General features: G+C 39.7%; 1 protein-coding gene across 4 annotated transcripts in view; it reads left to right on the plus strand.

Moving 5' to 3' along the window:
* The window catches only part of MAPK10 (mitogen-activated protein kinase 10), a gene marked incomplete at both ends in the record, with an annotated part of 72,845 nt that overhangs the window by 18,589 nt on the left and 38,973 nt on the right, over nucleotides 1-15,283 (plus strand). For 2 of the 4 annotated variants that reach the window (XM_084286621.1, XM_084286619.1), the window contains one exon: nucleotides 5,480-5,649. In XM_084286621.1, coding sequence (XP_084142747.1) covers nucleotides 5,480-5,649 — 170 coding nt within the window. Of the gene's footprint in view, nucleotides 1-5,425; nucleotides 5,650-15,283 lie in introns of those variants that run through there. The other 2 variants (XM_084286618.1, XM_084286620.1) reach the window with 2 other exon arrangements.

Below are 15,283 nucleotides of genomic sequence, written 5' to 3' on the forward strand. Positions count from 1 at the left end.
TTTTAATAAGTCGTCTTTTAAAAGTGAAATGATCAAGGACTGGTCTATCAGAGTTGAGCTGTTTGTGGCAAGAGTCACTTGGCTCCTTGAAAGGCCAAGTTCAAGAGTGCAGATTGTGTTGGATCCAGTAGAAGACTGCTGGAGGGGGGTCTAAAAGAAGGCAGAGAATTAACCTGGGGGTCTAAAAGAAGGCAGAGAATTAACCTGTAACCACACAGGAACCACTGAAATAAGGGATAGTTTGGGAATGAGATGAGAGAATGGGGAACTGTGGTGTGATGTGGCTGATAAGAGAAAAACCTCTAATATTAAATGTAGGTGCACAGAAGATGAAAAACATATTTGATATTCTTTGTAGGAGGTTTCATCTCTATCTCTGGTGTTAGAGTACAGGGAAAGCTAGAACAAATGAGAAGCCTGGCTTAATGGTGAGAAGAGGACATAATAGTTCTGCCATAAACGTGGCACATACAGAATACACAATGAAAAATAATCTTGTAGGCCTTTCTATGCAAAGGAACTTGATATTTCTAAAATGTGAGCTTCTGTGGCACTCCAGTTGTATCTAGCAAAACTTATGACCATTAAATACAAAGCAGACGTTCAGCAAATGTCCATTAATCCCATGGTTCTGGCACTTGAATCTTCTGAGAGCATTACAGCCATGCAAGTGGGAGGACAGCAGTTAAATAGGTCTGTTGGCTTTACAGATGCACAGAGGTTAGCAGGGCTTGCCTGGACATATAATTGTCTGGATGTGCAGGGATGGATACTAATATTGAGGGGAAGTTTCCCCTAAGCTGCTTTTTATTACCATACCTTCATACAACTCTGATTGTCTGTGAAGTGCAAGGAGAACCATGTGAATGTGGCAGTTTAGGCTAAATGGCTTGTATTTGTAAAAGCTAATGTGTATGTGAGACTTAGAGCTGTAAGAAGGCACAGTATTTTCAGCTTATTAATAATGGGAGGAATGGTGTTCAGAAACAAATATCCATCAATGAAAAATAGCCTATATACTACTTTCGTGGGGTAGAAATCAATAAATAAACAGGGATAGTATCAGGAAATAATTCCCCTCAGAACAGAGGAAGCAATAGCATTATTCTGTTGTGCTTTCTACCCTTCTCCATGCTGTAAAACAAAAAAAAAAAAAAAAAAAGCAAAAATATGCAGCTGTGCTTCAGGCAGTAAGTTGAGTTGGACTGAATTTTTAAATAATTGTTCTCTGAAAACAAGATACATGTTCTCTAGGCATTTAATTATGGTGAAAGTGTCATTTTCCTTCACCTCAAACCCTTGAGTCTTGACAGTTGGTTTCCTGCCCTCCCGAGTGGCTGGGATATGAGGCAAGTAACTGTGGATACGGCTCTCCAGTTAACTGACCCAGCTCAGATGGCTATCGTGTCGGGTCTGAAAAACTTGTTTCCCTCTCTTACCCTCAAGTTTCCCAGTGCAGAGGAAGGAGGATGGCATTAGGTATGTGTTACAAGCTTTGTTACTGGTCAAAGAAAATGGTGTGTGCGTTCCTGTACGTGGGAAAAGAAAGTTAAATTCTGGCTAGTGTTCAGACTGTAATTCCCTTGTCCAAATGTCTGTGGCAGCCGTGGAATAATGATACTCAAATGCATCATTTGTCTGTCTGTCAGCAATAATTGTTCATGTTGCACAGAGGTCTGTGAAACTTGTTAGGGTTTGTTCCAAGTAAAAAGGATGGAGACTTTTGCACTTGATAATTTAATCACACCTGCAATGTTTACTGCTATGTTGGAGTCCCAGTCCTGTAACTTGCCCAAGTTCATTTCAAGTTCACCTGAACATTTATGAACTGCGATGAAATTTCTAGAAGACCTTTGCAAGACCTGTCCATCAGCAATGTGATTTCTGCAGTAAACCCAATTGGCAAGTGTATAAGCCCCTTTCTTTTCCCTGGGTAATTCTTAATAAAGTGCTAATTTCTGGTTTCTTAAGGTGACAGTATCAGCCAGCTACAAAAGCAGGTTGTGTTTTAAGTTTGAGTACAGAAGAGCGTATGCGAAGAATTCCTGTTCTGCTGTCAGATCATCAAAGTTTTAACTTAAGCCACCAGCACAGAGTTTGTAAGCATTGCAGAGGAAAACCTGATTTGCGTGTAGTTTACGGTGTGTAGCGAAAGAGGGCAGGGGGAGGCTGTAAGGAAAGGAGCCCATTAACTGCTGTGCCAGCACTGAGATCTGTGGGTGAGATCTTGATGACCGGGACCCACCCCTGCTTCCCCATTGACTGGGTAATCCAGGTTCACAAATCTATTCAGTGCTTCACAGACAATACATGACTTCCAGTTGCCGGCCTGTTATAAGCTAAATTTCTTTTGACTTTTATATTCTTTGAGGTGGTATGTTTCTTACACAGTGATTTCTGCCTAATTGCTCTAAGGATTCTGGTTGTCTGCATTTTACAAGGTTGTCTGTTAAGCTTTCTTATCACTGCAAGCATATCTCAATACCACATTCCCTCCCTCTAAACAGTGGAACTGTGCAAAACCAACATTTTTATTCCCACATGTGGAAGGACCACAGTGGGCACTGGGACCGGAACACAAAGACTCCCAAGTGTAGTGTTCATGTTGCTTTGAGATCAGCAACGTGGATTTGAAGACTCGGAGAAGACCTTTTTAATCAGGATTTGAAATGAAAACTGACACTGATGTGCTCTGCTATGAGCATGAATTTCCTTGCTTTAGGGCAAAGCCGTTTTAGCTGCACTTTGAGTAAAACAAAACTGTCATTTCCTTGCCGGTGTTTAGGAAGTGACTTTTGTATTGACTTGGAGATGGTTTGTGATTTGATTACATGTTGTCTCGGTTGGAGATATGCTCAAATGTGATTAATCCACTAACGCTGTTAATTCATTGGTTTAGGGATTTGATTTAAATTACGATCGTGACAAGGATAATTATATCATCGTCCTACCGTTCTTATAGTAGTAAGCAGTACTTCGGGCTTAGGCAGTAGGCTTACTGTGTTTTAATTTTGCTTATTTTACATCAGCAAAATAGAGTATTTTGCTACATTTTGTTACCAGTGTGGTTTTAAAGGCAGGAAGCAAATCAGGAGCTGACCTGAAGACAGATTGGCCTGGCCCTGGAGCTGAAGCCTGCCTTGCTCGCCAGAGGCATTTTGCTTGGAGTGAACTTACAACTAAATCATCCTACCTTGAATTTTCTAAGTAATTCTTGGTGTTGGTTTCATCTACCAAAGCTCCTTACCACCCTCTGCTTTTTTTAGAAAAAGTTTCTTTTTTAAAAAACAACCAAAACTACTTCCTTTGTGCTCTCAATGGCTGCGGCCCTCCACGTCCCCTCCACCAGCACAGCCTCTGTGCTGTTGGCTGGCCTGGCTTTCCCAGGCCAAAATCCGGTCCTCTGCCTGCTTTGAGAAAGCCATGCTGTCTGTACCTCCAGAGGAGCTGGCTGTGCTTCATGCTCGGGAAGGAATTGCCATAATTATGCTGATATTTACATAACATTGGTTTCAGAGTAGCGGGTGCTAACGTTGACTATTGTCTGCATCGCCCTGATAATGGCATCAGAACAAAACACTCTGCAAATATGTTGGTCTGGCAAGGGAGAGCGGGAATTAATTCCTGCATATTATTAAAATTAAGCCTCTCAATGCCAGGTCTGTGAGCAGCTGAGCTGGCCAGATTTATGCATCTGTCTTCACATAGTGGAAGGAGTTTTAAGACTAAGGTTACACAAGTGCAAATGAGATGCATATTTTTGTTCATCGGATGGGAATATGTCATACCTCTTTCAGACTTACTCCACTCTTTAGCCCTGAACTTAGCCCTGGTTCGGTGTCCATGTGCCTCCTTCTTCTGCATTTGGGGGCTGGCATACGGAATCCTTTGCCTGTGTCTGCTTCATGAGTAAATATAATGTTTCTAATTGCTCTTCTGAAATGAGATTTTCTGTCTGAATGAACAGCTACGTTTGTTAGAATGTTTTCAAGTCTCTAAATGAGATGGTTAGGTTTAACCAATGCCGTCCAGTGACAGCAAGTGCTCAAGTGAGATCAGTGACAGAAAAAGGATATTAGCAGTCATAAGGTGAACCTGAGAGGCTGAGTTCTTGGCAGGATGAATTTTCTGTTTTTAATGACCAGCCTCGTGGAACAGTGGTATTATGTCATTTTACAACGAAAAAATAATATTCTCCAAAGGAACTTTTCATTTTTCTTTGCCATCAAAATTCAATTTGGTATTGTTTAGCCATGCAGCATGGCTGATTTTCCTTTGGAAAATCAATTTGTAATAGAGCAAGAAAGAAAATGGAGAAGCTGCATTTGTGAGCACTGAAATGAATGCACAGCCAGAGAGGCATATGCAGCAGAAGATGTGTACATTTGGGCTCGGCTCCTCCTCAGAGAAAACATTGTACATTGGGAAAACATTGACTTGGGGGAGTGAATCATCAGCTACTTCAGGGCAAGTCTGTAACAGGTTGAACTTCTGCAGCCTCTGCTCAGCATCATATAGTATAAAATCCTAAACTAAACTGCTAAATTCTGAATTTTATCTCATCATTACATCGTTTAATGTAATTAAACGTTACTACATACTTTACTCCATAATCTTCAGTGAACAGAGCTCAATGGAAGTGGTAAAAAGGTTATAATGGAACTTTTTGCATAGTAATTCCACAAGTACAGTGAAGGTTACAGCTCTGCAGTGGTAGCTGCTACGCAAGCACAAAAAGTTTGCAGTAACTTGTGTTTGTTTGATGAAAATTAGTCTTCTCTGGGAACTAACGCATTTGTAAGACCATGAGAACAACTCTCCTATCCCTAGAAATGCAGAACTTGTGGATCCCCTGAGCTACTGAATACTGTCCAGGAACCAGGTCAGGTCACAATTCTCTCATCAACTGATCTGTTTTATATTGCAGCTCCTGTTGAAAGGCTCTCAAGGCCTTTATCGTACACTAAGGGAAAGTTTTATTACTCATCTCAACAAGCTTATTTGACAAAAATGTAGAGTTAATAGTATTTAACTCTATCAGATAAATAATGAAAAGTCTGATTTCTGTGTCTGTTGTTCACTTCCATACTGATACAAGTCCGCTCATTCTAAGATAATGTATTTATTGCAATACAAATAAGGGCAGAATCAGCACAAACACACAAGCCAGCAGTCACAAAGCAATGGCAAGTGCAGACCAGTAGCTGAGAGTAACTGTGTCCCCCCCCAATCAGCTGGAGAATTCACCAGCTGCCTTCAATCAGTGGCTTTTTATGGTATCTTCCTGGGAGAAAGAGGCTTTGACACCATCTTTGAAAGCATTTGAGGGTTCATGAAGATCTCTGACAATGAGCCTAAAATGACAAGAATTTATATTTGAAAACTAGGCTGACTGTGTTTCATCAATATTCTGATGTTTTACCAGCTTTCGTTTCTATGTCTTTCCCTCCCTCTCCCCTTCCCTTTTTCTGTACAACAGGGATTTGGGAAACAAGTGGATGTGTCATATATTGCCAAACATTACAACATGAGCAAAAGCAAAGTTGACAACCAGTTCTACAGTGTGGAAGTAGGTGACTCGACCTTCACAGTTCTCAAACGCTACCAGAACTTGAAACCTATTGGCTCTGGGGCTCAGGGAATAGTTTGGTGAGTATCAGCAGTTTCTCTTATGCTTTTAAATAGGATTTGCCTCTTGCATTTCTTCACAGTTTGCTAATCACAGACATTGTCTAAAATTGCACAAATAAGAGTCAGGCAACAGACATCCTGAGGCAAAAGGAGCCTAATAAATTCTGCTGCTGGTGCGAGTGTTAGCACAGGGTTTTTCTCCACATAGCAAAATGTAACTAGCAAGAAAGCAGGAGAAAGATCTTACTATAACTGACAACTGTGGCACTATTTCCAGAGGCAGTGCAAATTATATCCTGAGTAAACCCTGTAATTTTAGTCTTTGTACAGTAAAAGTCACTGAGAGCTATATAGAAAGTGGTCACACCCGCTAGCATGCTAAAGCATTGGGAACAGAAGCCTTTTGTATCGAGATAACTACCAAATGTTTCTTTTGTTTTTGAAAGAGGTGTTGCAATGATGTGAAAAATGGAAACAAAAGACAAATTTTTATCTCTTCTCAATAATACAAAAGGTTTATGGAATTTGAAATGATGCTAAAAGGTTACAACATTTTCTTTGGCTTTTGGCTGCATTTTTAGAAATGGCTCTTTAATTTCAATTGAAGTGGCATGTGTTTAAATGGCTCTGTGAGGGCATTTGTTGCCTGCTTAATTGTGGGACATTTATATCTTTATAAATTGATCCGAGGTGAAACCTAATTGCATATGTTGCTTTTATCACTGCTGTTTTCTGACTTTGATGTAGTGTGTATTACCTTGTAGTTAGAGGCAATGGGAAAACAATGGGTTCTTGTAACTTAGGGAAGCAGACTTCCCTGGATCATTGACATGGGCACTATATTTGGCAGTGTGACAACAATTAGCAACACATCCTTAGTCCTCCGTCTGCCACATCCAACCTTTAGTATACTTAGAGAACACAAGAGTTCAAAGACTGATCAAATAAAGTATCAAGTACTTTATTTCATATCTTAAGCAGTAGAGGGCTAAACGACACTTTAAAATTGGTTCTAAAAAATAAATATGATTTTGTGTTAAGTACTAACAATGTTCAGTCTATGCCAGTTGTCCACTTAAATAAATATCATATATTTTCTCTTCCTACTGACTGTAGTCTGTTTTAGAATAAAATCAGATCTTGTTGAGTCTGTCTGCAACTGAATTGCTGTAATGATCAAACGTGAGCAACAGCAACAAAAATAGAAGTTAAGCAAAATAAAATTAATATAATAGGAATTTGTCTTTCATAAAAGGAATCGATGAGGAAAAGTTAGAAATGTCCTAGGACAGAAAACCAAGTGAGAAAACAACAACTAAAAGTTCAAGTGAAAACAAAACATGAAACAAAACTTACTGTTTATTGGACCAAGTGTTACAGTTAGGAAAAGTACACAGGCTTTTGACCATGAGTTGATCTTTAGGTCTGCAATAGAAACAGAAAACTTCAAAGGTAAAAATAAGTTGAGTGCACTTTTCTGGGTTTAATTAGATATGTAGCAGCTAAACCACATGGAGAACAGGGACTTGATTCCACTCTGCAATGTTAGAAGGGAGGAGAGGTGACAACTGCCTAATTTTATAAGGGAGAGCAAGAGCCGGGTCACTTCTTGCCTGTGGATATGATACGAACAGTTTAGAGAAGGGTGGATGGAGAGGAGTTCTTGTGTTGCATAAAATCACCAGAAATATGCTGATGTTGGAGTGGGAAGTTTTTATGTTTCACGTGAGTGCTTTTTGCCTGGAAGCAAGGCAGCTGATCTTGAAGTTTTTTTGCTATAGCTTGCAGTTAACAGTTTTGGTACCGTCTGTGATAATATCATGCTGCCATGTCCAGAAAAAGTACATTGTGTAGGAATGTTCTAAAAACAATTTGAAGGGGGTATGGGGGCTCTGGAATTTATGGTGGAGGCAGGGAGAAAGTCTTGTTTTCCAAGGTAGGCAGCAAAGGTGTAACCTATATATGCAGGGATGCAAGTAATTAAGATCGTAGTAGTAGTTTACAAAGAAACTGGTCCTGTTTAGGACTGTGTTGGTGCTTATAGCTATGTCCATTATTGCAAGACCTTGTTAGCTCTTGAAGACTGAGTTGTCTGGGCGATGGTGATGTCTTTCAGCTGAAATACTGAAGAAATAACTTCTTTTTTTCTGAAGACTCAAGACAGGGTTTCATGCTGTGGGATGTTGGGACATGGTCTAGTGCTGTGTCAGCTGATCAGAGGAGCATTAGCTGGGCTGCGCTTTATGCTTTCTGTGCTATGCAAGAAATTTGGCTTTGTTGGAGAAATGTTTCTGGGAGAGAAGCATGGGAGCAGGCTGATGGTTTGACGATGGTTTTGAAGAGACCTGGGAACTCTTCAGTTGGAAACATTAGAACCCCCCTAAATGGGTTCCTTATCTGCAGATCTTTAGGACACTAATATTATCCTTGAAGCAGTAAACTTGGCAATTTTGGAGTGTTTTTTTGTTTTTTTTTTTGTTTTTTTTTTTGGAATTAGTAGGGTGATTTTATGATCTCTTTGAGTATGAGGATGAAGCAGGTAGTCTTTTTGAGTTTGCTATAACAGTAAGTCAAGCAATAGCTTGCCGTGTTGTCTAAGGCTTGTTCTCCTTTGCTGATTTAATTGTTATTTGGCGGTTGAATATTAAGGAGTGCAAAGTTCTTGCCTTTGACAGTGTTGTGCTGATGGTGCTCCTGGTTGGTTATCCACCTGTGGATTCTCTCCCTGAAACAGTCACCACAGTGCCCAGGCTCAGGGGATGGAGTCAGAGTGGTGGTTGATAGGGTTAATGCATGTCCTGTCCGCTGTGCCATGTCCAATATTAAGTTTGTTTTCATTGCTGTTCTCCTTGAGCTGTCCCAGGGAAGTGTCCTGTAGGTGAAAACTTACTCTAATTCTCCATATATTTTTTTTAAAAATATTTTCTTATTGTATATAATTTAGGGTAGCCTGTTTCTTCCTGTAGGCCTCTAGAAGTCACTGAAGACTGAAAGAATCAACAGAGCCATTTAGAAGTAGATTTTGATTTAACATGACAAGTTTCTCTGTGAAATGGGCTCGTAAATGGTGAAGAACATTGAATTCTTGAGTTTGCAAAAATACATAAGCTCTTTTGTATGACCATTATTCTTAATATCCATTTTTGTGTAGCACAGTTGAATCCTGGTCTGAGTGTAAGGCTCCAAAGGGATACTGCGATGGGAGTAGTGGTAAAACTTGAAGAAAAATGGAGTTTCCACTTCATACTCAACTCCCAGCCCTCAATAATCAAGGAAAGAAGGTTGTGCATGTGCTGTGGTGTAGTGAAAAAGGACAAAGAAGGGTGGGCATCTGAGTGTTATCAAGTTAACATACTACCGTATTTCTATTGCTTATTTTTATTTCTATTCTATATCTGGAAATCAATAAATGAAAGGTGGGACCATGCCCTGACAATAATATTTTTGTTTCTTGGTGCCAGAGGTGAAATAGATAGATGTCAGTGTGCCTGCTTGTGTAAGCCAGCCTAGTTCCACTGAAATCGAAAGGTGTTCCCATCATGGAGCAGAGCAGGAATTTTTGCTAGAAGAAAAGAAAGAACACGTTATTCAGGAAAAAAAAAAAAAGGAATGAACAGTGCTTCCAGTTACAGGTACAATTTCCCTGGCCCTGAAGGGAGTGGCAGTGTTAATTTGGTTGGCTGTAGGCTTTTTCCTGAGTCAGTGCTGAGCACATCTTGAGTTGGGTTAGCTGCATTTCGTTTCCGCAGTCACGTCTTGCTGACTCTTTGCACTTCAAATTGTTGATGGCTGCTGCGGATTTATCCTGTTCTGTTAAAGATTCTCCAATTTGTATCCATTAGTTCAGATTGTTTTAAGTTTCTCGTGCTGTTGTATGCTTTGCTGATGTGCTTTGACACTCTGCTCCTGAGGAGGTTTTTGAAGACAGCTTTTCAAGAGCTGTACAATTGTTCTGTATGAGGAATATAGCAAATACCTTGTCAGTTTGCACTGTGAACTATTACTGCACTGCTAGTGAAATGAGCATAGCAATTTAAAAACATTTTCTGCTTTTTGTCTCATACAGTGGCAACACTCAATGAGATTTACTTCTCCCAAGAGTATATGGTTTGAACTATTGCCAGTTTATTTTTTTTCCACTTTAGGAATTTCTTAAATTTTGAAATACCATAAGGAAACTGACAGCAAGTTTCAGGCTTCAGTCATTCATTTTAACATTGCAGCGCTTTTCTCCAATGACAATTTGCATTTACATTGTAGTATTCTCTGGATTTGCTAGCATGTCATTGCCCTAAAATGCCAAAAAATTAATTACATGTATTCAGTTAGCCATTGATCACCATCTCACTTATACCTGGAACAGCACGTTCTGTTTTTTTCATTCTGCAAAATCTATGACTTAGTTCTTCAGAAAATAGCAAATGTTGAAATTGTCTCTGAATCACTGGCACATGAACTGTAAGGTGCTGAGTGACTCCCAGTGGAAACAGCAAAGGTTTAGTATCTCTGTGGGTTTGGGCTCTGGAATATTAGGAGTGAATACATTTATCTAAATTGGGCAGATTTGTCTGTGAAGGTAATGTTATTAGGATTGGCATAATAGCACATACTCAGAGTCAGTTTGCTTGCATAGGAGGGAACGTCTTGCGATGCTCTTGCCAATGACTGAACAAATAACTCAGCTTGGCCTGCCTAAGGATTATAGATAGCTGCCATATGTCCAACTGTACATTACACATCTGAAAAGTCAGCTATGTTAATTTAATTGTCTTTAAGAATAAGCAGCTTATATTTCATGTTTACTTGATTCTTAAAACTACTTCTGTCTGTTAATTTCTTTAAGAAACAAGAAGAAAACAAAAATATGTACAGGAACAGTGTGTGAGAGAACCTGAGACAGGATGTAGAGCTGTTTTTAAATGACAGAGCTACCTGAGATGTCACATTTGAACAAGAATTACTGTTTGTATCTTTTTTTTTCCCCCTGAAAGCTTAAAAGAATGAAAGGATATGGACTTACATGTAATTACTTAACCAAAAATATCCCTCAAATATTTTTTGTCATGTCCTTTTGCTGCTTAACTGCAGAGACTCCTGGCAGGGAGATAGTCGCCATGTATTTCATGTTTATCGTCTCGTGTTTCATTCCCCTTCGCTAGTGCATAGAAATCGAAAATGTAATTTAAATTCTGGGCATTACAAACGATATGCAATAAAAAAGTGCCACAGTGTGCCCCGCGAGCATAGAGATCAGAGGCTGTCTCTGAAGTACTCAAGACTGCCTATTTCTCTGACTCCATCTTTCTTTCCTTTTTTTTGCCTTAAATAACCTGTATAGTTTCCATGACTACAAAACTTCAGCAGGCAAAATCCAGACCAAATTTTCCCTGTGCAGATGTGTGTAAAAACAAAAAAAAATGAAATCAGCTGCTTTAGAAACTGTCTGCGCACAACCTGCTTTTGTGAACCCTAAGAGCAGGAACCCTAAGAGCAGTATTTGCTAAACCTGGTGATAAGCAGCAGTGCTGCAGAGGCACTTTGTGGCTCCAGTGAGAGAGATGACACCCAGGATTTCAGGCTGGCTCAGTACAGCTCCTAGGTAGAGAGCAAGTTTCTTCGTGGTCGTGGGTGGATATGGTTAAGCATCTGTGACTCTTAGTGCCATTGAAAAAGAACACTGGTGTTTATCAGCTGTTAGTAACTTCTGTGGCTACAGAGAAGTCACTGACATTTCTGTGGCCTTAGGTCTTTCTGTGGTGGTTAATAACTCATTTTTATTTAGGTTTTTGGCTGTCAGGCAGTAACGTTTCATAACTCCCTTTATGGATGAAAAGCACCTATCTGCTCTTACCCCACCAGGGACTTTCTTATGGCCTCTGCCAGGTCTCCTCCTCTTCATATCGCATCTCTTTTGCTCCTGTACTTTGTCACATCCAACAGTTTTAAGACTCTTCTTGCTTCACCTGCAGTCTCTGTTTATCTTTGCTTGGAAATCAGATGCAGGTAAATACCAGTTCACTCAGGCAATCGGGATTGGAATTAACTAGTCAGTGCATCGCAGTCCTTGCTTAACCGAGTTCAGTCTTTTCCCTCTAATCCATTATCCTGAAATGGTGTCACTGCTGAAATGAAGATTATTGCATCCTCTGCACTGATTACTGCATGTCTGACAGCAGAGCAGGAGAGGACGTTTCCTCTGCGGTAGGAAAATTGCTGTGACCATATTGAATCATAGCAGTGGGGCTACAGGGCAAAGCATCTAAATAAATGGGCAAATACAAGGAAGAAATTGACCTGGAAATAGAAAAATAGAGCTAGTCTGGAATGAAACGTAGATTAGTTCATTCAGCTTTCGTTGTCAACATGAGTTGGTGCTATTTATTCTCTGACGTCAGTGGTCTACAGATTTTCACTGTGTGTTTAACAGAAAGCAAAAGGTTATCTGTCATCCAATGACTTGCTTTCCTTCAATAAGCAGTAACACCTGGGACAGGTGAAGAACCAGAATATAATGGATATTAAGCAAAACAGAAAGAAAATAGAAAACAAAGGATTGCATAGGAAGCCTAAGTGAAGTTTTTGAACAATATAAGACATGTTTTGCATGGTGCTATTGGGAGAACTGAAAAGAAAGAGTTGGTGATAAAAAAAAAGAGGCAGTTGGGAAGGGCAGCAGTAAGGAGGAGGACTGAGAAGCAGGTGTGAAAGCAGGTGGCCAAGAGGACATCAGTGTATTTTTTTGGTTTTGTTTGTTTTCTTGCTTTTGTTCTTTTCTGTATTGATGGTAGTAAGTTTTTCCATTCAGTTGAAATTCAAATTTACATTTTCATTTACAAATGAAAAATGCATTTGGAAATCAGGAAAAATCTTGTAATTTCTGATGTGTTATGGTGTAACAGAGCAACCCTACAACTTAAGTGACATATTCATTTGTTCTTGTTAAAGTGGTGAGCCATTTTGGCTTACTGTACAGCAGGTGAAATATTTTATATCCTGATAAAGCATCATTTTCACTCACTGCTATCTTTTCTTGTGTCAGAGATGTCCCTCACTGTGAGTTGCCCCAGTTGGACATGAGCATACTGGATGAGTTAGTTATCAAGTAGGGGCAGGGAGGGTAAATGTGACCCAAGTGTGAGCATGGGCTTTGTTCCCTCCCAGAACACCAACAGATAATGTTTCAGCATCTCTGATTATCTGTGTCTGCTTGGAATAACCTTGCAGAAGTCACGGGGTTTGCCTTGGGAAACTAGAGTTTGAGTAGTCTTTTAGGGTTAATGTTTATAATAACTTTTTTTCCTCCCATGCTTATCACATTGTAGATGATCGCTTGCTGACAATATGATTTCAGTGCTGGTTGAATTTTTGGTTTTTAAGCAGTTGAGGAATGCAGCAAGAAATGTTACTGTTTCTTTCTCCTTAAACTGACAGCTTTTGTTCTCTTCATCAGACAAGCCACTAAGTTTTTTAAATTACTACTGTGAGGTGGATATGGAAGACAGTAACTGTTTTCTGTTTCAGTCTGCAGATCCAAGAATAACAGAATCATCACATGACTGCCAGTTGGAAAGTACTAAAGACTCAGCTTCTGCTCAGACTTTTCCTTAGTGTCCATAATTCCTTAGTTCTGTACATGGCTGTTGAAGGAGGGAACTGGAACTCTTCTGGCTTTGCTGCTTTGACACTTAACAAACCTTGAAAGGTGTCCCAAGTGTATGTACCCTGCTGAGAGTTCAGAACATCAAATCTGGAAATTGGTCACCAGATTTCTTATCTTATACCCCTTTGCTAAATGCTGGGCAGATGGAACTTGATTGGGTTTTACTACAAATTGGACAGCAACTTCTTTTGCCCTTGTATTTTCTGTCATGGAACACTGATAAGCATCCCTAGCTCTGATCCATCTTTCAGACCTTTACCTTGCTCTGGCTTCATTAAATTCTCAAGCTTGCAGCATGGTTTGGAAACCAAGAAATTGTTATCTCTTAAGCGTCACTTGTGTGAAGGAAAGCATTTTGGTCTAGAGGATTTAAAAAACAGAATGAAAAAATGCTGGTTTGTATCACTGACCAGGCTGAATTTCCTAGCCTGGCAGTTGCCAGCGTGCAGAATGAATACTGAATTAGTGGCATGATAAATGCAGAATCAGAAAGCACCACTTCTCTTCTGACAGCTCTGTCAGAAAATGATGCTACAACTGAGTCACTTACAGAGTTAAGTATAAAAATCAGTGGAATATATAGAAATGAGAAGTATGTAAGCGTTCTCCTTAATATTTTAATCACCAGAAAAACTAAAATGGTACCTATTCTACATCACCTGGCATGCCTTTCAGGAACAGGACAGCTGTTGCCGTGTTGCCTTTCATGCTTTGTCCTGATGCAGCTCTTGTGAGTGAGCATGGCTCTGAGAAAGGAGTTCATCCTGCATCCATCTACAAAACTGAGTGGTGGATTCCAAAGAGATGACTTTTTTAGGGCATCACCAGCTCGTGTAACTAGAAAGATGACTAAATTGAAGTTCAAGTGGCAGATGAGAGCGCCGCAGAGCTATTTTTGTACAACCAAAAGAGCATAAGCTTGTGCATCTGAGTCGTCAGCTCAATCAATGTGATTGTGGTCTCTGCATGGTGTGGAGCTTCTGTTCATGTGCTTATGGTTTGTGATGGTGACAGAGTTTAAGAGCTGCTAGAGCTTTTAAGGAAAGAAAACTATGTTAACATCAACAAATTTGATATTTTCACATATGTAGTTGTTCTTTAAAAAGAAAAGTCATTTGTGCAGGCTCAGCATAGTAACAGGACAATTTGTCATGAAGTAGACGAGGACAAATTTTATTCCAGAGCTTGCTTTTCTTTACTATATTCCAGCCTCTGATTCCTGTTTTTCCCAGTGGTTCTAGAAGTGTATAGCTTGTTTTGCTGCACCGTGAATTATGTTGTGGTTTTATAGTTTTATGCAGTAGGGTAAGTGGAGAATTTACAGTATAGCACTGTTGGAGTATGTCGAGTGGAGTTAAGTAGTAAATATGTTGGCTAAAAATAAGCATTGTATCCATGCAACTTGTATTGTTTTCTCTATGGTGGCTCAGCCATCTTAATTCAGACAACAAATCTGAAAATTGAGAGGATAATGGCTGTCTCAATCTGCCTGAACTGTGAAATAGGTTTCACAGTGAAGTTTTTGAATCTTCTTACCTTTAGAAATATAAATTCACTGCACTTCCTTTTTTTTTTTTTTTTTTTTTTCCTGCTAGAAAGGGCTGCCTGGCTTTGACATTTGAAGCAATGGGGCTGAGTGCAGCACTTAGAATGAATAATAGGTGTTCAAATTGCACTGCGGATCCCATGAATACAAAAGCAATACTTTATAATCCTTTAAGGGTGAACGTAAAGGGACTGCATGAAGTGTGGGCTTGGACTTCTTGGTGTTTGCTTTCTTAAGAAAATGCACGTGTGCATTCGGATCTCTGAACAAAATCTCTAGGGTGATAGTTATCCAGATACACACCACCACGGATCCAGCGGGGGAGATGCTGATTTTCAAGTAGTTTCTTCTAGCTATGCCTGAGTCTTGTTTCAATAAGCACAGTTATGACTGTTCAAGTGAGCAGTTTTTCTGTTTTTTAGTGTTTTCCCTACATTTTTGCACAC

This window comes from Netta rufina (assembly GCF_964035555.1).
Source record: "Netta rufina genome assembly, chromosome: 4".
In the NCBI taxonomy this organism is placed as follows: Eukaryota; Metazoa; Chordata; class Aves; order Anseriformes; family Anatidae; genus Netta; species Netta rufina.